This window comes from Sciurus carolinensis, chromosome 4 (genome assembly GCF_902686445.1).
Source record: "Sciurus carolinensis chromosome 4, mSciCar1.2, whole genome shotgun sequence".
NCBI classification, from domain to species: Eukaryota; Metazoa; Chordata; class Mammalia; order Rodentia; family Sciuridae; genus Sciurus; species Sciurus carolinensis.
In genome coordinates this window covers 8,711,484-8,735,120 of record NC_062216.1, presented here as the reverse complement: position 1 = coordinate 8,735,120, position 23,637 = coordinate 8,711,484, and the positions used below count along the sequence as shown (strand labels likewise).

The window sequence follows — 23,637 nt, the reverse complement described above, 5'->3', positions numbered from 1 at the left end:
TCCAGGACTCCCATAGATTCTACTATCTGCAGACGCTCAAGTCCATCGCAGAGCAGCACAGTATTTGCATATAACCTACACGATCTCCTGTATATTTTAAATCATCTCTAGATTACTCGCAATTCCTAAAGCGATGTAAATGCTATGTAAATCACTGTAGTACTGTATTGTTCAGGGAATCACAACAAGGAGAAAAGATTGTACGTGTTCAGTTCAGACACATTGTTTCTCAAATAATTTCTGACAACGGTGGTTGAATCGAGGGCGCCCGACTGGCAGACATGGAGCACCGACTGTCCCGCCGTCAGCCTTGGGCCACCTATGGAAGAGCTACCTCGCTGGCTCCTCTGTGTCTGCTTCCTCCTTGAATCCCCGCATTTCTCTACTTTTTCCATTTCGTTTTCCTCAGTTTGTGCTCTGATGACTCTAGATGGTTTCCCGTTCCTTGTCCCTGCCCTTTACCCTCATCAACTGCTTTTCCTCTGGTCCCTGCCACCATCTTCCACAGTGAGCTCGGGGTTGTCTTAGGAAAGCGTGGTCTGCCTGGCCTGGTGGGATGCCCTGTCCTAGCTGGTGGGCTTCAGGAGGCCCCAGAGCACACACCCTGGCCAGCTGCCTTGGCCCTCAGAGCCATGGGTGGGGGACTTGTGGGGCTCCCTGAGGTCTTGTCCAATCAGTGATCTTGGACCCCACACATCCCCTTCACACAAGCTCACCAGGAAGCACTGCTGCAGGCAGGCTGTTCCCGGGAGGTCCCCCGAGAATGAAGCAGGTCGGTCCCTTCCAACCTCGGCAGGTTTGCCCCACAGCCTCTTTCCAGGTGCGCGGTGCAGCAGCGAGCCGCCTGTGCTATCTACTGGGAAACATTAATTAGAGGGAGAAAAATCCTATTTTCCTTCTGTTTCCCATCAAGTGGGCAATTAAGTGCTGGTGTTCATATATTTGAACTTGCCAAATTAATATCTGAACTTCGTTGTGCTGACCCTTTTAAGTTAGTTTTTTTTTTAAATAAGTCACCAGTTTTGAAGGACTATCCTTTTTTTAGACTATGTACAAGGAATCCATCATCTGCAAATAATTAGACAGTGGGAATTATATTGTATTGCTAATGAGCAGATGTGCATGCTTACAGTGGAGGCACAGCTGCACACATACAAAATGCAAAAGTGGCCCAAACCCAGCATTATGGATTCTGAAAGGGACTGCATTCTTTTAAGAATTTCAGAAACAGAGAACATGAAACAAAGAACTTAACTGATATTTTTCTTTATTAATTGTTCCTTCAGCCACACTTTCCCTTGCATGACCTTATCACACATGGCCACACTCTCTGCACTTCCTAATCCCTCTCTCGTAGTGTGCTGTACAGCCCATGCTCAATGGTTTTCCAGGGCCTTTCTAATGTCGTCGGGGTTTCCAGATTGCATCAGACCCTTGCTGGGTCTCATTTTTGTGCTTAGTTGCTTACATACACATGATAACATTTGAGTCTTACAGTAACTTGAGAACCCTTAGACCCATTTTAGAGAAGAACAAACTGGTCCAAAGAGGTGACGTGACTTGGCACAAGCCAGTTAGTACATTAGGTGGTAGAGGAAGGGCTCAGTTGTAAGCCCATGTTCTTTCCATTGTCTGACATCAAGCTCTGCATCGTTATGCAAGGCTCTCAGGGAGCAGGAAGCACGACTGACTCCCATGATTAGAAACAGCAGCACATTATCCATTGGTCATGAACTCCTGTGGTGTCCATTACAGTTTCATAAATCCTGTTAAAGATTAGCAAGATGACGAAGTTCAAATAACCAGCCTTTTGAAAACTTTTGGCCTGGAAGAATTGCACATATTTTAGATAGTAATGGTTAGGTCATTTCAAATTTGAATAAATTGCACTTCAGCAATAGAAAATGAAGTCAGAAGAATTACTATACTTCACATTAAAAAGTCCTAAATTAGATAAGAGAAAAATCAGAGCTGATAACATTCGCAGAAACTAGAATTTCTAGGCTCCAGTAATGGCAGGCTAGGTCACTCAGACAATTTACTCACTGAAAGCAATTTAAGATGTTGGAAAAAATATTAAAAACATTGAAACCATCACATCAAAGAGCTGACAAAGTTATGAGGAATTATCAGCTCAAAATGGGAGGGAACACAGGAACCCTCCCAGGTAAGCAGACACCTAGAGGGACTAGTGTTTCCAGAGAATTTCCAGTCTCAGAAAATGTGAATTTTGTGAGTCTGATTAAGGATACCGAGAGTGTAACAGACACAGTTAGAGCCCTTGACCTGATGAACATGTGTAAAACACTACCCAGCACTCGAGAGTGTACCGTCTTCTCAATAATATATGAAACATGTTTCAAAGGGCTTAAAATCATGTAGATTATGTTTCTTACCATCATACAACTATGCTAGAGGAAACAAAAAAAATCTAGAAAATCACCTTATGTTAGAAAATTTAAAAAATTTCTAAATAGCAAAGATAAATCATGAAGGAATTTAGAAAACATTTATAATCAAATGATGATTAAAATACACATCAAAATTCATGGGATATAGATAAAGCTATTGCTAGAGGGAAACTAAGACCCTTAAGTTCACCTGTGGGAATTTAGAGAAAAGACTGAGCTGAGCATCCATCTCAAGATGCTGAGAAAATCAATAACAAAGCAAACACAAACAGTGAAAAAGAAAAAAATAATATGGAGCAGAAATCAACGAAATGGAAAGCAAACAAGCAGAAGAGAGGGTCACAAAGCCAAGAGCTGGTTTTTCAAAATAGCTCTAAAATCAGGATAACTTTGTTAAATCGATCAAGGAGAAAGTGACAGGGTTAAATGCCCAGTATCAGGAATGAAAAATGGAACATCACTACAGATGCTGGAGACTCTGCAGATGTTCCAGGACATTGTGAGCAACTTTATGTTGCTAAATTTGAAAAGTTAGATAAAATAAATTCCTTAAATCATAGATTAATGAAAGTGAATAGACCTGTGATCATTAAAGAAATTGAATCAGTATTTGAAAAACTTCTCATAGAGAAACCACTGAATTCAGATGGCTCGGTGAGTTCTACGGCATTGAGGGAATAATTGCAGTCTTCCATGGTCTCTTCCAGAGATTAAAGAGAGATGCAGTTCATTTTATGACCCTGGCATAATCTTGATGTCCAAACCTCAAGATATGAGAAAAGAGATTATAGAATGATCTTATTCATGCACTTATATGCAGAAATACTAAGCAATTAACAAATTGTTTTAAATAAATTAACAAATTTATTTAGAATAAATTTTTAGAAGACTCTAAAAATCATGGCATTAGCTTAGTGTTGGCAGCTGAAAGATCCAGTGACAGGTCTTATATGTAGTTTATGAACATTTCAATTCTTTCCAAAATTTTAAACTAATATGTCAGAAGATAACTAAATTGTTCCAATTGAAACAAAGCATGATTTAGCATTTCAATATTAACCCATGCAATTAACCACTTTAGCAGATTAAAAGGAAAAATATAAGATTGTCTAAATAGATGCACAAAAGATAATATGATTCAGCATTCAAATGATAAAATCATATAAAACATGACTTTCTTAACCTGAGTATATATACAAACCTACTCAAGTGTCATGCTTAATAGTGAAACATTGAGAAACCACAGAAGTGCCATTCCAATTTTTTTTTCAAAAAAAAAAAATAAAATTTTACTCCATTCCAATTTTTAATCTGCACTGTACTGAAGGTCCCAGCTTGTGGAAAAAGTCAAGGAAAGAAGCAAAATGTGTAATGACAGTGAAAAAAAAGTCTACCTTTCTCCAGCTGCGTGTTCCTGTCCTCTCTTGTAGTGGCCAGGTGCTGGGTTCTGGCCAATGGAATGTCAGAAACAATACATGCTGCTTCCAGGTCTATCCCATAAAAGCCTCTAGCCTGACATTTGAGCTCAGAATGTGGGTGCCAAGGGAGGCAAACTTGAGGAGCAACATGCTAAGATGCTGAAAGTCTGTCAGCCCAAGCTGAAGAGCTCACTAACAGAAAGGAGTTACCAGCTCCTTCCTATTCACTGGACTTTGCAAGACCAAGAAATAAGCTTCCATTAAATCCAGCCCTGGGAATTTCAGTGTTTACCTACTTACCAGGAATCGGTTATTGAATTGGAGCGCTACCAAAAAATCTTAGGAATGGTGCTAGCTTAGTGATTGGCAACTGGAAGATCCAGTGATGAGTCTCGGTTATGGTTTATGAACATGTCAATTCTCCTGCAATCACTTCATAAATTCAGTACAAATGCAGATAATATCCCAACAGCTCTGTTGTTCTTTGTGTGGATTTTAAAAGCTGAGTTCAGTGTTTATATGGAAATACTAATGTCCAAGAAAAGCAAAGACATAATTTCATAAAAACGAGAAGATGGGAGGGCTTAGTCTTCCAGATATCATGGCTGGTTATAATGCTACACAGTTAGGGCACTGAGAATCTGATGAAGGGACAGATGACCAACCAGTGTAGTAGAAGATAATTCAGAAACCTATCTACACATACATGTACACATGACAGGTGACAGTTGGTATTTCCTGGGGAAGTAGGACTTTATGATCAATAGTGCTGATTTTCTTAAGGGAAAATTTCTGTTGGATTTCTACCTCACACAATACACAAAAATCAATGGCAAGTAGATTTATAACTTGGAAGTGAAAGGGAAAGGTGCAGAACTTAAAGGAATGGTACCGTCATGACCTCAGGCCTGGGAAGCATTTCCCACACAAGGCACAAAAAGCACTAAGCACAAAGGGAAATACTTGACAATTCACCTATGTTAAAATCACAACTTTGGTTCATCAAAAAACATTGTAAAGAAAGAGCCAAGAACACAAAGATCACATTTGATGAAGCATTAAAATTTTGAATTTATAAAAATAGATTTTTAAAAACTGTGCATTAGATCTTTTAAAAAAGACTGCTAACTAGAAAATGGGAGAAGGACTTGAATAGTAGCGAACAGATATATGAGATGATAAACTATGATACTATTAATCAGGAAAACGTAAATGAAGATCAAGTGAGATTCTGTCATGCAACAAGAAGAGCAACAGGGAAAAGCCTGGCAGGAGCACATGTTTATGAGCTGGGAAGATCAGAACTCCACGCCCTCTCATGCAGTAATGTGGCCTTGTAAATTGGTGCCATTACTCCAGAAAAAGTTTCCAAGTGTCATTAAGTTGGGGACATACAAACCCTAGAAGCCAACCGTTGTGTGTCCGGGTGTGTACTCAAGAGAAACATGCATGTGTGTGTGACAGAATGCATGTCAGCAATGTCCACAGCAGGCCCTGCTGGTCATGCTCAGCAGGGTAGAGCAGATATATCCACTCTGGTGTCATCAAGGAGATGTTTCCAAGCTGTGACATTGAACAAGATGGAGGGTCTCATGAACGTGATAGTATGTGAAGATCCAAACCACAGGGTCCTCTCAGTTACATAACCTGAAAAAAGGCCAAACTAAACTAGAGAACTGTGTCATCAGGGACGCATGGAGGACTGGTGGTACTCCATCTCTTGACATCAGTGGTGGCTGTATGAGTGATGACTTTATATTTAGTCTTTATAAAAATACTATATTTTATGTGCTATATACTATTAAAGTGAGCACTTTACCAAACTCTGCACTGCTGGTTTATATACTTTGGTACGTGAATGTTTTATGTCCTCTCTGTATTGAATCTGGAAAGTACAGGCTAACATGCCGATTGCGCCTTCTGTTAGTGATACAGACCATATCCATGAGGGCTGGTTCCATGCACGTGGATGCTTGGTGCTCTTAGATCTTGTTTCCGCATCTGACGTTCTGTAGTGTGGTACACTGACTGACTTGTTGCTGTAAATCTTCAAGATGTGGATTGGAAATGGTGACAGAAAGTTTAGTGTTTTGAAATTTTCTTATAATTTTGTTATTTGATCAAACTTGGAAGTTTGGGTCACAGACATGGAGTCCCAGGAGACATATTTGCTCAAATGTATCTTTAAATATTTACATAAATATTTAAAATATTTCCTTTGGTCAGCTATAAATAGAATTTTGCTTTTATACAAGCAAAATCTGTTCTAAGATAACTTTTTACATCTTAGGAAGAAATCACCTCATCTTTCAAAATATTTTATCTATGCTTATAGAAGCAAAGTGTACTCGTTACTAAAAATCAAAACCTTTCTCTTTGCTGCTGGGGATGAAGTGAATACCTGGCACCTCCGGGACTTAGTCGTATTCCTTTCTGTCTTGAGAGGTATTGCAGGAGGAAAGAGAACATTGTGGAAATGTTAGTGACCCCAGGGCATTTCCTCTTAGGGAAAGTCACATAATAGCTCTCACTAATTCCACTCAATTTTTTTTACATTTTTTACAAACTGGAGTAACAATGGTTGAAAGCACAGGTTGTGGCGTTAGGTGGTTCCAGATGCAGCCCTGGCCTTAGACAGGAATCCAGCCGCTCGGAGTGCGTGTCTCGTCTTCTGGCGATAGCGATGCTCCTGGCACCTGAAGAACTGGATAAATGCTCCAGGGGCCCAGAGGCCGGCTCCTGGCCAGGGCACTAGAATCACAGGCATTGTGATGCTCACAGGAATGGTAGCTATCTTGATGACCGGCCTCCTTCCTCCTTCACGACCTCCCTTCCTTCTTTCTTCTCAATGAAACAAGGTCTGTTCATTCATTGATTCAATGTTTTAAATTTGAACTAGCCATCAGTTAAAGTGGACAGAAGTAATTTCTCAGTTGGGCGACATGAGATTGTCCCATATTCCTGGGGCTTGTGTCAAGCCCCTGAGAGGCAGGCCAGGTGTGCCAGGAAAGGGTCACGTGGGTAGTAAGTGGCAGGCCCGTCCCAGTGAGGGGCCGGCCCACTGCCTGTAGAGGACTCAGGGCGCTGTGGCTCCTTTCCTACAGAGACCCTGTTTCCCCACAGAAGGCAGCAGCCACGCTAAGGAGCACCTTTTGAACTGTCCCCTGCCAGTGTTTCCTGGAGGTCTTCCTGTGCCTCTACAGCCTGCAGGTGGCCTTCTGATGCCAGTTCTGTGGAGGCAAATTAGCGGGTCAGTTAGGAGTCGGACTCTTTTTGTGCTTGGAATGTTCTGAGCCATTCATTGATCATTTCAGTTTTCATTAGGATAAAATTTGAAGATGTGAGTGGGGTGTTCAAAATTCAGAAGATAAAGCCACAGCGCCAAAGCCTGTCCCCATGCTGATCTCACCAGAAGAATCAATCGAACAACATAAGATGTGCCATCCTGAGCGTGACCAATGGCATGTAAGGCTGTGGTCTTTTCTTGGGGTAATGTCCCTTGGGCATGTGCAAGCCATGTACTGACCCTAAGAAATTAGCTTTCTTAAATTATGAACAATTAAGTAAGCTTATCTAGTAATACTTGAATACACATATCTAATAAGAATTTATTCAAAAACCTAAACAATTTAAGTGTCAGAACACAAGAAAAACATAAGGCAGCCTCCATGGGGCAAAACGGGTCGAATAGCTCCAGGTCCTAGGTTACCTTTCTCAGCCACGCAGAGCCAAGACGGGGATTCAGTGCCTGCGACTTGTTGAGGAAGTGCCCTCCAGGAAAAAGGAGAACCTGTAAGAGGGTGCCGGGAGTAGGACACAGAAGTGGAAGAAGCTGGCAGGATGCCACCTCAGGTCAGGTCGTGGCTGATGCGCAACGGGGAGAGGGGAGTTCTGGGGTGTGCCGGGTGCCTGGGTTCTGGCCGATGACACGTGAGTGCTGGGGTGTAAAGATGGAGGGAGTGGGAGAGGTTTCCCTTCACTTTTCCTCCTTCTTCCTGTCTGCACTTTGGATGTGATAGATCTCACATGCCCTTGGGAGTCATATGTAAAGGATAGTGAAGTAGAAAGAAGGAAGAAATCTGAGTCCCTGGTGACCATGGAGCCACCCTACTACTTCAGTAGTACTTCACTTATTTTAAGTGAAAAAGAAATATGATTCTGCCTTTGTGTAAGTCACTGTTATTTTTCATCCCTGTTAACTGGGTGCATTCCAGATTGGCCTGGTGAGACAGGACAACGGTTGTCACAGGGATTTTCTGAGCGATATGGTTAGATATCACCAGGGAGGACACTGTGAAGGCGAAATTCATGTTTCTATTTCTCTCCTGCCCAGACTGTTAGAGAAGAAACAAATGGACTGCTTTTTTTTACAAGAAAAAAAAAAGGGAAATTTTGTATTCTTTGATGAAAATCTCCATTCTCTTGAAATTGGGGATAAAAGACAATGAAACCATACTGGTGCCCACCAGAATCAGTGGATACAAACAAAAATATGAAGCCAACAACCTGAGACTCTTCCAGGGCTGTAGGGCCCTCTGACAGCTTTCACTTCCTTCTTGTTAATTCATTGAGCTGCCTCGAAAATGGAGACTTGATAGTTGATGATATACACAGTTGTGGTCCACTCATATAGTAGTGGGTTCAACCAGGGGTGGTTTTGTGCCCCAGGGACATTAGCAGTGTACAGAGACATCTTTGGTGGATACTCCTGTGCGGGCACAGTGGATAGAGCCTTCTGATGCAGCTACACACGTGTGGGGCAGCCCACGGAAAGAATCCTTGCTTTGTATTGCAGCAGTTCCGTTGTCCAACAATGTCATTAAAACACTTATATCTTAATTAGAGAATATTAATCGATTTCTTAGTTTTTCCCTCCATCTTGAAAATAGCCCAGGTGCACTTAGCTCCCCCAAATGACCTCATGAACCCTTGCCTTTGCTGATGGCTTATCATCTCCTGGTAGGTGACTGAAGGTGGCTTCACCAGATTCACTTGGAGTCCATGGCTGAAATGTGGACCTGGGTGTTTTGATTCAAAAAATCAGGAACTGAACATATTTATACCTCAAATCCAATGGATTTTTTTTGGGGGTGCTGGGGATTGAACCCAGGGCCTTGTGCTTGCAAGGCAAGCACTCTACCGACTGAGCTATCTCCCCAGCCCCCAATGGAGTTTTTAGAGGCAAATTTTCTTGCTTTATGTTTTGAAGGCAAATTACTTTAATGAATAACCATATGGAGAATAACTAATCAGAATAACTGGCTTTTATGAAAATCAGCAAGTTGAAAGTATGATTCTAGCATAAAAATTGTGAAACTGAGTGTATTTTGTAGGAGGGAGTTTTGGGCCTCTCATTTTTGCATCATGCTCTTCTTGCTCTAAGAAGGGGAAGCTGGAAATGATGCCCTGGGGCTTTGTTCATGGAAGAGATGGAAGAGGAGAGTGAAAACCGAGTCCGGCTCTTCTGGAAGCAGTGATAGGGTCACCGCTGAAAAGGCCCAGGATTGCAGGGAAGGGGGCGGAGGTTGCACGACTCTACGCCATTGGATGCTCTTACTAAGCACCCCTGAATCAGGGCCACTTGGAAAGCCCAATGTTCATGATGGGTTTATTGCCACATACCTCAAGATATTGGGTCAAGATGGGCTATAGGCTGTGGAAAGAGAATAAAGGACATTAGTGAAGGATTTACAGGAAACACAGGGAAAGCTAGGAGACTGCCTGGCTTCAGGAGTGAAGAAGGCCCCAGGAAAACCTGGGTCACACCAAGATGGAAGGCAGGGTTGCTAGGAGAGTGACAGATGAGGAAGGTGGGGACATGGAAAATGACATGGTCATGCTGAGAATGGGTCCAAGCCTCACCGTGGGGAGGCTGGTGGGATGTGGCACTGCTACACTGAGCCTCAGGACAGCTGGGGTTACAGGGTAGGTGTGCAGACTGTCAGCAGGAAGAGGCAGGAAGGCAAGAAGTGACCAGGCCAGGGAACAGGGCAGTGAGGAGGGTGAGGGGGAAATGGAAAAGCAAACAGCGATGGCGATGGTGTGGTCAGCAACAGTGGAAGACCTGGGAAGGGTGGAGCTCGAGCCGCGGTGGAAGGGTAAGGAAGCGGCTGCCAACACTCAGGTGGAGTAGAGTGACCAGGAAGAGCCAGGACAAAGGGGTGAAAGCAGACGTGGGGGCTCTGTCTGTCTTGAGGATCACATCTGACTTCTCTGTGCTCTCATCTATTTGATAACTTCCGCCACTTTCCGACATGGAGATCCAGCTCGTTGGTCTGTATTTAATGAACCTCTAGCAAATTTCACAGACTGAGGTAGGTTTCTGAGTTTTGCTGCCTGAGGAATTTTGTAATTCTTAAGTAGTATGTTGAAAAATTCTCTCCCTTGGATTTCTGCATTGCAAGTCTCAAGGGGCAGGAGGATGTTTGCTGAGTTCCTGCGTGAGATGCCTGACAGCCCCGCGAGTTACGTATTGTCATTCCTGGTTTTCCACATGAGGAATCTGAAGGTCAGGTGGATTTAGGACCTTGTCTGGGATTACACAGTTGATAAATGACAGAACTGGAATTAGAATCCGGGACTTTCTTATGACAGAACCCGGAGCTATTCCTGTGCTCATGCAGCAGACTGTAGGCTGGCTTCCAGGTTTTCTTAGCAGCAGGCTACAGAAGAGGAGGGTGTGGCGTCCATCTTGGAGGGAGCCACTCTGCACCTCTAAGCTCCCCACGATGGAGATAGTTGCCTTGATGTCCACTATCAGGTGGTGACCCCTGGGACCTTGTAATGGCTTCACCTGCAGGGATTCCTAACCTGAGTTTTCTTTTTCCCCAACATTCCCAGTTTCAGACATACTTCTCACATCTCCAGTCAGAGCATACTAAACAGGTCTGGTACTGAGGAGGGCTGAAGTGCAGAGGCCCTCAGAGCACACGAGATCTCATCCTCCTCTGTGCTTCATTATGGTAAAGCAAGTATCTGCTTTCCAGTACTTTCCTGGCTCCACTGACGGAGAGAAATCTCAGTGCAGTCTCAGAACAGTTTGTCCCTTTTAAATCTTCTGTGGAGAAGGTGGATAGAGAAATCAAACAGTTGGTAGGTGCCAAGAGTCCGTCCTCATCAAGACAACCCAGAACCAGGCCTCACGAACCGTTTGGAGTGTTACGGACGAAGGCCAAGCACAGAAGCTGGTCGTCAGCTTGGTGTTCTCCTTGCACCCTCTGCTTGCCTTCCTGGAACATGCAGACCGCCCAACAGTGAAAATAATTTACCACTCAGTTTTTCTAAAGTCAAGTAGAGGTCTCAGTAAACTTTATAGCACTTGCTGAGTCTGTGTAAAAGAAAATTGGGGGTCAGCCATGATATATATGCACCCCGGGTTCTGGTTCCCTTGAGACCAATCTTTTTGTGTATCCCTGGTCCCTGATGTGACTTGTCAAGATACCTGTGTGACCTCACGTTCAACTGACCAGCTTGACTTCCTGCCAGCCCCCAGTCCTCTCTTCAGTCCTCAGAATTCACCCAGCCATTTTTATTTCTGGGTCTTAGGCTATGATTTTCCTCTCCCAGGCTGATACTCCATATACAGGAACACTTTGTTAAACTGTATTTGATTGTTCTGCTAGAACATCTTGTACATCAATTTTGAAAGGAGAAAGGTCTTTGGAGTCTGAGAGACCAAGGTTGAAATCATAGGAGATTCATTTAGTTGCTGTGTGACCTCAGGCAGATCACTGATCTATAATTTTCTGTTTGTGAAAGACACTTTAGCCCTTCTTCATAGGGTTAACGTGGATGTACTGCATGAAGTTTACAGGAGGAAGAGGAAGCTTTTGGATGGGCACAGCCCACCAGCTCCAGAAGTACAGTATTGGCAAAGACCTAGTGAAGTGAACCTCATAACTGTTCCTTTTCCTCCAGGTTATTTCCTGAGACCAAGGATTATAGCGTAATTCTTCTGGAACCTCCATAATGCTGAGTGCCTAGTTGGCATTGTACTTCTGCTGGAGAGAACATATCTGCTTGCAGGAGAAGGAAAGACATATAGGGGTTTATTCCACTTTTCAATGGCATTTTTTTCTGTCCTTTCTCAAAATAAACTTTGGCTATTTTTGCCTTCTGGAGAATGGCATCATCAAGCTATTTGGATCAATCTATGACAGTCAGCCATTTCATCTGCTTTGTGATTCAGAGGGTGGGCAGGAGGACTGCTTTGTGTATTTAGAGCAGCTCCTGGGTGTTGGTTTTCTCATCTGGTTTTTTAGTCCATTGAGCATCAAACCGTGTTTCCTGTGAACCATCTTTCCCACCTGGGCTTTGAACTTGGTGAAGAGGTGCTAGTCCTCCTGCACAGGCGACAGTCGGGGCTTTGATCAGGATGCTGACCATGTTGTGTCACTTCTCAAGCAGTGCCAGCTCCTTCCGAGCCCCCAGAGGCACCATGCTGTTCATAGGCAATTCTTACCTTGTTCTGCCTCCTGGAAATTCATCCCTGCTTCTACCTACTGCTCATCCAGACAAGTCACTTCCTCTCTGCAGCCTTGCAGACTGAGGCCCTTCCCCACGGCTCATAGCTTACCTACTCCCCTGTCCGAACCCCTGCGTTATTTGGACATGCATAGGTTTTCCCCATAATGTCTTTAAAACTCGATTACACTTATGTTTCCCCTTACTGTCCTAGGAGTATGTCTAGTTGAAAAATAATACTGTGATTTTATTTCTTAATCCACATTCCTGCTACCTGGCCTGAAATAGCGAGGATGGATGGATTGTTACCAGGAAGGGAAATAGGCAAAGAGAACTTCCCAAAGTTATGAATGCTGATGTGCTTTCTCGCTAACACTCTGCAGGCCTTTTCTTTCTCTCCTGTAATACCCCGGGCTGTGTTCAGGGCATACAAGGTAATGCCAACAGGCCCAGTTTTTCCAAACTTTCGATGAAATGCTAAGAGGGGGACCTATACATGAATCAAGCAGGGGTAGGAGATTCATCAGTGAGTTCTTTCACTTCTTTGGGTTTGTTTTCCACTGGTTAACAGAGTTAAAATCTAACTAAGAAGCTAGTTCTGCTAAAAATGTAATAGTTAAAAATTAAATGGTGCATTTTCTATGCACATAAGACAAATGTTGATCCATCTTTGGATTTATAGGTGTGACCTCCGCTGTGTGGCTGAGAGATGGATGTAAACAAAGCTTTTCAAGGGAAAAAATGGCAACTCCTCTAAGATCTTGTATGATGTTGTCTATTATTTTTATTTCAAATTAGCCATTCTGAAGTGTTCCAAGATTAGTAAGAATTATAAAAAGGAAAGTTCTTAATGTCCACATGATAGTATGCAGTCAGCAAAGTACTCCAGGGTGCATCTCCTTTCTTCCTCACAGCAAGTCTCCAGTTAGACCCTCATCATCTGTTTGACAATGAAGTTAGAAGCTCAGAGGGATTTGGCAAGTGGGTGGTAGAGTCAGACTGAAAACAAGGTCTAATAGTGCTAAGTCCGAGGCTTCTCCTATTAAACACGTGTTCCCACGTGTGAATGAATGGCTGTTTTTTGTTCATGACCTGAACCAGTGGAGGTTGGGAAGATTGTAAAATGTTGGAAGATGTTGAAGTTTTGTAAATGCAGTGTGTTAACATTAATACAAACAGAAAATGTACAGTCTTAAATTTTTCAATCTATTGAGCATCAACTCATGCTTCCCAGAGAACCAGCGACTGCACATTTCCAAGCCTTATCCATTTGACATCCATGACCTGAAGTATGCGTGCAGAGGAATTAGCCAAATTCACGATGCACACCGGGGTGCAGGTGTGTGGTTTTATCTCGAGACATTATATCTTCTCTTCTGATGAACTTCGATGGACAAAATACCAATCAAGTTCATATTGCTGCTTGTGAGTGTGCAGGGGAGTCTTTTCCAGTATCATTCAAGATGCAAGGGAATGTGGAGAAAGGCTGCATGTCTTCTCTATGTTCCCTGTCATATGTCACTCTCTAGCACTTCTTCCTTTCTCTCTGGCCATACAGGACCAGGTGTTTGACCAGAGTGACCAGGAAGAGAGTGGGCATTATTATAGACGTGGGGAAGTTTAAGTTATGTTAGATTGGGATCAGAAGGTCAAGGACGTAAGTTCAAATTTGCAAGATGTCTGCTTGCAGATGGTGCTTGTAAATGTGTAAATAACTCCAAGTGTGTGAATGTCATCTGTATTTCCATTGAACCACTGGTCGGTTTTGGTTGATGCAAAAGGAAAGGTTGACAGTGCCCAAGATGTTAGTCCCCTTTAAAGTGTCCAGCGTGTTTGGGGGACACCCCACATCTGCACAAGGAAGACAGTGGCTGCAGCGAGGGGAGCCATACTGTGCTGTGGTGTGAGTCAAGTCAGCATTTACAATCAAGGGATCCTGGCTTCAGGGGAGGGTCCTAAAGTGTTTTCCTGGGTTATAACAGAAGTTTATAACCTCCAATTATATAACTAATCTGTAAATTATTTTTGTAGAAATGGGTTGTCTTGCACAGTTGCCTGGAATGACAGTCGCTGACCTCTGTTCTACCCAAACACATGACGCTGTGACATCTTCCAGATGTTTCCACCCTTAGATTTCCATGTCACTGCAAGAGAAGATCTAAATACAGAAGTACCTTAAAGGTTTCTTGTGCACTCCTTCTACCAGATTATTTGTGATACTAAATAAAGTGGGCTTCTTCAGTGGAAGAGCATATCCTTAGGGTGATTCTTCATTACTCCCACCTTGTTTGCTAAATAGACGATTCTCATCCATAAGCAACAATTTTCAAGATCGTGAAACCAAACACACAGACACTTACTGTCTTCAATGTACAGAGCATATGGAAGCTTTGAAAAGTTTGTTTTTAAAAATGAGTGATAGTAAGATAGGAAGTGGCCATGCAGGAAAAGCCCCACCTATAAATGGAGGAGGGAGAATCAAAGAAGAAAGCAGATGGCCAGGTGCCATGCAGTGTCTATGTGTCCAGGGTGTTATGGTCCACTAGAATGGATGCTCTGTGAAAGTCGGACTTTCTAGTGTCCATTGCTATATCCTCAGTGTTTAGAAAATGAAAAGGTATGAGCAGCATGTATTATATACTTAATAAATGATATTTATGTAAATAAATCACAAATATGTGACTTATACAGAAATAAATTTGAGATTTGGTAATAAATGGTGCTTGGAGGCATGAGTTGGTTATTAAATTATATTCTGGCATTATTCTTGGTATTGACTTTTGAAGCCACTCTTTGGTTCCTGGTCCCCATATGGCCTATCCCCACTGAGGGAAGAGTGGGGTTCTGAAGGCAGGAGGAAGGAGTTTCTAGGGAGTCAGCTGGGCCAGGAGTGGGAAGAAATAGGTGTTAGAAGTAACCTGTCACACATGCCTGCTCATGCATACATACGTGTACACACACATGCACACACACACACACAGCCTAAGTAGACTATGGCTCTACCCTGGCTCCTGCTGGTTTGCATGTGTTCCTCTATTTTTTATAATTTTTTCTTTGTTCTTTTTAGTTATACATGACAGTAGAATGTATTTTGACATATTATACATACATGGAGTGTAACTTTAAGTCTCTATTTTGGTGCCCTCTTTCAATCATGATTTCCTCTCAGTCCCTTACCCACCAAGTGAACCTTTGGTGTTTTCAGCTACTGCTGGCCAGACTGACTAGCTCATTTGTACACTTTTTCCTGTAGTGCTTAAGAAAGGTTATTTTGTTATTTGAATTTAATGGTATGAATGAAATATAAGAGAAGAGTTTGATAGATTGATTCAAACTCCAGTATTGACCAAAGGGGCTCGGATCACAAGATATGAGCTCACATACTCTTCATGCAACAAATATTTGTGGAAGCATTGTTTTCTTGTCAGGTATTTTGGTCACAGTGAAGCAAAGGCTAACTAAAGCAGAAATTTAGAGGACAAAACATTTATTTGGGACTCACAGTTTCAGAGGTCTCAGTCCATCGATAGCTAACTCCGTTGCTCTAGGCCTGAGGCGAGAAGCTGCTCCCCTTGTGGCAGCAAAGAAGCAGGGGAGTGGCAAAGGGCCATAGGAAAGGGCATGCCCAGGGACCCCTCCTCGAGTCTCATGCCACCAGCCTGCAATTACCACCCAGTCCATCAGAGGAGGGTGGGCTGATTAGATTACAGCTCTCACCGTCCAATCATTTCACCTCTGAACATTCTTGCATTGTCTCACATGAGCTTTGGGGGAACACCTCATATCCAAACCATGACACTTGACTCTATGTCTGAACGTACCTGCTCTGTGACTCTGATCTCTGCCCTTCAGAAGCCTCAGAGAGGAGGAAGATGGACAAGCACATAACAATAAGGCAGAGTGGTCAGCCTCTAGCAGAGGGACCTAAGAGGCCCAGTGGAACCAAAGGAGATGGTGGCAACCTTCCAGCTGGGGAGGTTGACCAGGGAGGTGCTACAAAAGATGCAGAAACTAAGTCTTGAAGGACGAACGGGAGTTGGGTACAACACGGGTGCATAGTGGGGTCAGTGGGGAGCATTGCACACGGCGCCCCTGGGGAGAGGAACCTGGATGAGCAGAGTTACCATGGCAAGCTGTTCACAGCACTGGAAGCAAAAACATTGCTGATGGTTGAATAAGGAACCTTGAGAGCCTCTGGCAAACTCAAAATTCTTGTTCCTCAAAGTGTGATCTGGTGACCAGCACCACCCGTGAGCACATAAGAAATGCAGGTTCTCGGCCCTCCCTGCTCTGAGCCAGAGTGGCAGCTCTGCCAGACCCCTGGGTGAATTGCACTGTGTTCATGTTGAAAATGCAGAACTGTTCCTTATGGAAGGTGGAGCCTCTGTTGGAGGAGTCTGGGGCACTTGTCAAAATGGAAACCAGTTCTTGAACCACGCAGTAAATGTGCAAGGTCATTCTAACCATGACGCTGGATATATGGGGGGATCTCTGGTAAGCTGTGACTGTTTCCCCTGGAGAACTGCATTGCCAGTTAGAAATGGGCCGCCATCCCTCCCTGAGGGGCCTCGACAGGACGGTGCACCAGCTAATGCTAGGTCCCAGAGTTTCCTCTGAGCAGGCATGTGACCTTTGTCATAGGCATATGACTCACCATACCAGGTGGCTATACCTAGGTTATACCATTTGTTTATCTGCCCAATGAGGGACCATAATTCTTCCACACAGGGTATCTCATTAGGATCCAAAGAAATGATGTGCACCATGGTGCTTTATATGTGATAAGCGGGATGGATTATTATTTAAATATTTGCATATAAAGTTATTTCCTTAATGGGGCATCTAGTATGGTTCAAGACCTGTGATAAAGTCCCCTAAGTTCATAGATATTCATTATAACTAAAACTGACAAAGCAAAACTGATACATTTCATGCTTGTTTAAAGAAAGTGATGTAGAGAAAAAAATAAAGCAATCACAGAGTGACACACCTGAAAGTGGACATGCCCCAGCACCTGCCCAGGTGGAAGCTGGTGCTGTTGCCTGCTCAGCCTCTTATCCTCTCTGTTTTCCACCCAGGCATGCGCCAAGGCCATGACCACGGCACCCAGTACCGCTCGGCCATCTACCCGTGCTCCGCTGAGCAGATGGAGGCAGCCCTGAGGTCCAAGGAGGACTACCAGAAGGTAGGGCCCCTCTGGCCCACTTGGCCACCCTGACTTGGGCAGCCCCGAGGGTAGAGAGGGATTGGTTCTTTTCATTCAGAACTGTGTTCCATCCTGAACAGCTTTTACCTAGGGATTATCTCTTTCCATGTCCTTGGCCATTAGGATTTTTATGGCCTGGGCATGTGTGGTGGTGGTTATACAGGGGGCCTCCAGTGTCCAACTGTCTCAATTCACATGTCATCTATGTGGCTTAATAATCATGTGCCTGACACTTAGAAAACCATATGCAGGGGAGAGTTCATGTACATGGTTTATAAAACAGTGATACGTAGTATACACGTAGCTATGTAATAGTAGTAATGATAATAGAATAGCAACAACGGAACTGACTGAATGCTTACTAAATGCTAATTACTGCTTGGGGTGTTTTATAAATGAAGCCATTTATAAATCTTTCACTATATCTTTTTAGATATAGGTGCATCTCTCTGTGTCTTTACATAAAATTGTATGTAGTCATCTATTTCTGAGATCCTTGTTTCTAGTTTTGACACTTATGAATTTCTGTTTGTTTACTTGATATAATCGACAATATACATACAAAACTATCAAAAATCTGCCTGTGAAAGGTTAAATAATGAGCTTTTATACCATAAAGTAGTCCATCTTTTCGTTTATATTTACTTTAGAAGGTATTGTGGCTTCTACTGGGAACCACAAGATGGGGGGAGACTTGGCTTTCACCAGGCGTCTTCCCAACTGAATGAGGAGGCAGGTGGCTGAGCAGCTGACCCTGGACTGGCCCTCCTTGGTTTTATGTTTAGATTTATTTCTAAGAGCAAGGAGATTCTGCCCACCACCCATTCCGTTCATTTTTTATTTCCTGTTTTCTCTCTTCAAGGTTGGCATTTCTGGTCTTGTCACTACATTCTGGGGATGCATGTAATGTGAGCCTGGTGGGACCCCCGTGCGCCAACTATAACACTGACTTAGGTTACTAAATGTAATGGTCGTCACACTAGTTTGCCCCCAGTGACCCCTTGTAACCAGCTTCTTCAGCAACTTCTTTATAGTGAAGTTTAGAGTGACAGTATTGCTTACCACAGAGCAGCCATTTGAACATAAAATTAGCTGATTTTATCACAGGGACCAATTGTTGAGCTAATTAGATGTGCAGTACTGCTGAGGGGCCAGAAACCAAAAGTGATTTTCCATCTAAACTGTGGTTTTCTGCAAAGTTGGCTAGGCCATGGATCCCAGGCTCACCAGCCACCTGAGGGAAGGGGATGGCTGGAGGTTTGTGGGTTTCCTATCAGATTGGAGGGGCAGGAAGGCCTCAGGAGGAGGATCACATGTTCAGGAGTGCAACTTGAATTCAGTCTAGGGGTGCTGACCTCGGAAGCGCTGGGTTCTTTTCACGGAGCTTGACAGCTAACTGCTGAGGGGGTGTTCTTGCCTTTTGAGGAAGTCTTTGTAACCTCTTCTTTACCTTATTTTCATATTTAAAATTTTTTCTTAAAGAATTTCACGGAGGGATTATTTGCTTATAGCATTGATTAGAAGATATAATCAAATGTATTATTGTTTTTGAAATATCAAATGTGGACAATTTCCCTGCCAAGTAAGCCTGTGAAGACAAACATCTTCTGGTATCCTAAACTGAACCAGGCCTGAGACGGGTGGGGATGGCCATGGGATTCTCTCATCCTGAAAATGTGGCTCTTCCTCACTTAGGAATTAAATCTTTTGACCATCGAGAGATTATGTGTCTTGAAATGTGAATGACAATTAACAAATATAATGCTAGCTCTCTGGGCCCCAGGACCTAACTTCTTCCAAATCCCCAAGCTTTGTGAGCAGAAAATACATTTCCTCTGAATATTTCTTTTATTAAAAGGGAGAAGAAAAACAGGGTTTTCCTTTGCATACGTTGTACAATACAGTAAGTCATTTTTTTTGTGGGGGGGGGGCGAGTATCAGGATTGAACCCAGGGGTGCCTAACCACAGAGCCACATCTCCAGTTCTTTTTATTTTTAATTTTTTATTTTGAGACAGGTTCTCATTAAGTTGCTTAGGGCCTTGCTAAGTTGCTGAGGCTGGTTTTGAATTGTGATCCTCTTGGCTTAGCCTCCCAAGTCACTGGGATCACAGGTATGCACCACTGTGCTTGGCCATATTAAATCTTAATAAGAATAATACCTTTCTGGAGCAAACACCAAATTACCCACTATATTTCAAGTATAAAAAGTGTTTTAAAATCTGTCAGTGTCAGTCTCTCTGTTCAGTCATCCACCCATCCACCCACCCATCCACTCATTCATTCCTTCCATCAATCTATCTGGATCATCCATTCATGTGTCCATCCATTCATGTACCTGTTCACCCACCCATCTATCCATTCATCCCTCCATGCAGCCATCTATGTCTTCGACATACACCTGTAATCTTTTAATATTTTCTAGAATTTCGCCTTAAATTTCAATTATCTGGAAATGTTATCATCTATCACTCATGTTTTTGTATATACTCAATACAGTGTCATTTAAAAGAAAAGTACCACAATTAGCTATAAAAATAGTATGTAATGATTGAGTTGCAGCTAGCAGTTTTTAGAATAAAGGTTCATGTTTGATTATTTAATTTTCTTACTTATAATCAGATATTTTATGACTACACATGCTCTCCAGTTAAGCCCTGACAAACTATGGTTTGGCTGGTGTGTGGTGTGTGTGTGTGTGTGTGTGTGTGTGTGTGTGTGTGTATGAGAGAGAGAGAAAGAAAGAGAGAAAGAGAGAAATACTTTACATTACCAATTAACCTACCTGTGGCAATGGTGGGTCCACCCAAGAATTAACTTTGAAATATAAAGAAATGTAAGACTGTTTCAGTCAGTTTTTTGCATTGTTGTGACCAAAATACCTGATAAGAACAATTTAAAGGAGGAAATTTATTTGGGGCTCATAATTGCATAGGTCACAGTTCATAGATGGCCAACTTCTTTGCTCTGGGCCCAAGATAAGGTAGCACATCATGGCCAAAGGGCAGGAAGGAGGAAAGTTCCTCACCTCATGGCAGAGGGAGGGAGGGAGATATGGGGGGAAGGGACCATAGGGAAGAACAGCCCTTCCAGGGAACCCCCCAGTGGCCCACGTCCAGTTGCACCCCACCTGTCTACAGTTTCCACCCAGTCAGCCCATTCAGCTCTCATAAGCAAATCATTTGCCCCAATATTTCTGGATTAACAGAAGCTTTTGGGGACACCTCATATCCAAGCCATAATAAAGACCATTCTTTATGATGATCATTGAGTCAATTAATTTTTGCTTCCTTTCTCAAACATAGCTTAAATGCCATATCTATGCCAGTGACATTCAGATTCATAGTCTGGACCACCCACAGGGCTCCAGAGCCCCACACGGAAGTGCCCACTTGATACGTCCACTTCCTTGTCAACATGATACATCCAAAGCTGAGGCTTTGAGGGCACCACCCATATAAACACACCCCTAGGTTCCTTCTCCTGCCTGCCCCCCGCAGCCTTCTCTAAGATCACCCCCTATTCCTGTCACTCACCCTGACTGCCAATTGGCCAGGTTAACCCAGATTCTACTTCTGAGCTCCATCTCCAGTTTGCTGGCTTCTCTTTCATTGTCCCATTCATGTCATACCTTAAGCCACTGTGATCTGCTCCTGGGCCACTGAACCTCTCCTCTCCTCTCTCCATGACTGTGACTGCCCACACAGGACAGCAGGGGTGAACCTCTTAAATACAACACTGAGTACCCCCTTCCCTGTGTCCAACTCATTCACGGCTTCCCTGGTGTGTTTGGAATGGAATCCAGAGCCCTGTGCAGGGTCTACCAGGTCCCACAAGGTCATCATGCCATCTTCCCATGAGACCTCTGTGACTTGTAATCAGAGTGCCTAAATAGGATGGCATATCTGAAATGTGACAAATAGTTCTTGCCCGAAGTTCAGAACCTTTGAATAGAGCTCATGCACTTCTAGAGGCCTGGATGAGAACCACAGGCACTCAGGAAATTGTACTGCTGCATAGCGAACACCATGCAGAATTATTCCAGGCTTCCTTATATTTCAAGGTTAATTCCTGGGTGGATTCACAGTTGCCGTAAAGAGACCAAATTCAAAGGTTGTGGAATTGCTGCTTGGTTTAGGTCTGTTGCTGTCAGGGGAATGAACTCCTTCTTGCACCCTAGTGTTCCTAACCCCTAAGCCAACTCTCCTGACATGGGAAATTGCCAAAGGTCACAATTGTACAATAAGACTTGCTAGGATGAAGTCAGTGGTCGGCATACGAAACAGCCTCCCTTTCCCTAATTTGTCCCATCTCTGACTTGTCATCCCATATTAGTTCCCGAAGTCTGTTGTAACAAATTGCCACAAACCTGGTGGCTTAAAACCACAAGAGTTTATTATCTCACAGTTCTGGAGGACAGAAATCCAAAAGCAGATTCATTGAGCCCAAGTTATGCAGCTGGCTGGGCTGGGCTCCCTCTAGAGGCCGCAGTGGGGAATGCTTCCTTGTTTCTGGTGGGCAGATGTTCTGTGGCCTGGGACCACATAACTCCAGTCTCTGCCTCTGAGGTCACTGCCTCCTCTTCTTCTGGGTGCCTGATCCTTTTCTGTCCGGCTCTAATCCGAGGGCACTTGTGGTTGGATTTAGCAGCCCCCCGCCCAGGTAACCCAGGATAATCCCCCCATCTCAAAGTCCTTAGTCACATCTGTGAAATCCTGGCCACATAAAGTGGGAATCACAGGTTTCAGGGATTGAGACATGGACATTTTGGGGAAGACCACTGATCAGAGTGCCACAGTTCCCTGGGCCTGCTTCTCTACCTGCCATGGTCACATGTCCTCCCCCAAAGGGAGACTGAAACTGAGGCTCTTCTTCCCCGACCTGTTCAGGAGGGGTGCACCATGCTCACCAGGCGGGCCCATCTGGCTTGTTCCGAATCCCAGGCTATACTCAGGTTCCCTGGAGAGGACAGGCTTGATCTCCTCTTTGGGATCCTTGTCTAGTTTTAAAGGAAGGTGGAAATTTGTATAAACTTGTCCCCTTTCAAACATTTCTACCTTCCCAAAGGACCTGACTACTCCTGTACTACTTTAGTGGCATACCACAGTATTTTAATTACAACAGTATTAAAAAAGAAAAGAAAAATATCCTTAGAGCTAGAAGGATGTTTGGGAGAGGAAAGGAGAAAACCCTTTGGGTGTGTGTGTGTGTGTGTGTGTGTGTGTGTGTGAGAGAGAGAGAGAGAGAGAGAGAGAGAGCTCCATATGACATTTAGATGGCTGGCTTGGCAAGAGTGTCCTAGTGTTCTCTTTGTCACCATCTGAGCCATGAGTTAATTTCTCTGGTCTGAATTTTTAAATTAGCTAAGTGTGGATCACAAAACTTCCCCACAGGTGGGTTATCAGAATTAAATGCGATTTTATATGTTTATACCTATATCCGTGTACTGGCTTGCAGTGGTAACCAATATACATTAATCAAAGCTGCGCCCTGTTAGTTTTCTGATCCAGAAATTAGTTTCAATTATGCCAACCCAACTGACAGGAAGCAAGTCTACTCAGTGAATCGTCCTGCTATTACTGGACCTCTCCCCACCAGGAGGGACACAGGACCCCTGTGTCTCCTAAGCATCTGTAGGCTGACTACATTCTTCTTGCCCTCCCCCATCTTCCTCAGTACATTAATAATTACCTGATCAAATATTAATTATGTACTGATTAGTTCCTAGACTGACATCACTATTGTTTTACACAAAGGCTACCTGAAGAAAGATCATGTGAAGTTGGTTGTAATGAACTGTTCCATACCCAGTCCCTAAAGCTTCCATGTCACAGATTTCCTAAGAGAATTCAGGGAATGTCCGAGGCATCATTCTGACATTTATGCATTAGGTAAACTCTTTGGAGCTCCCATTCACCCCTGGTACTGTGTTGGCTCCTGGCAGATTGTCACCAGATGCTTGTGGAGAGATGGAGCAGATGAAGAAGCTCACTTTGTTGCCTCTTTTTATGGACTGAATATGTGTGTCCCCCCAAAAAAAATCATATGTTGGAGCCCCCCCCCAACACACAGTGTGATGGCATTTAGATATGAGTAACAGGGGTTAGATGAGGTCACAAGGGCAGAGAACTCATGATGAG

General features: G+C 43.6%; 1 protein-coding gene across 5 annotated transcripts in view; it reads left to right on the top strand.

Moving 5' to 3' along the window:
• The window catches only part of Msra (methionine sulfoxide reductase A), a 336,723-nt gene that overhangs the window by 237,165 nt on the left and 75,921 nt on the right, over positions 1-23,637 (top strand). For all 5 annotated transcript variants that reach the window (XM_047549561.1, XM_047549562.1, XM_047549563.1 and 2 more), the window contains one exon: positions 17,371-17,477. In XM_047549561.1, coding sequence (XP_047405517.1) covers positions 17,371-17,477 — 107 coding nt within the window. The remainder of the gene's footprint in view (positions 1-17,370; positions 17,478-23,637) is intronic.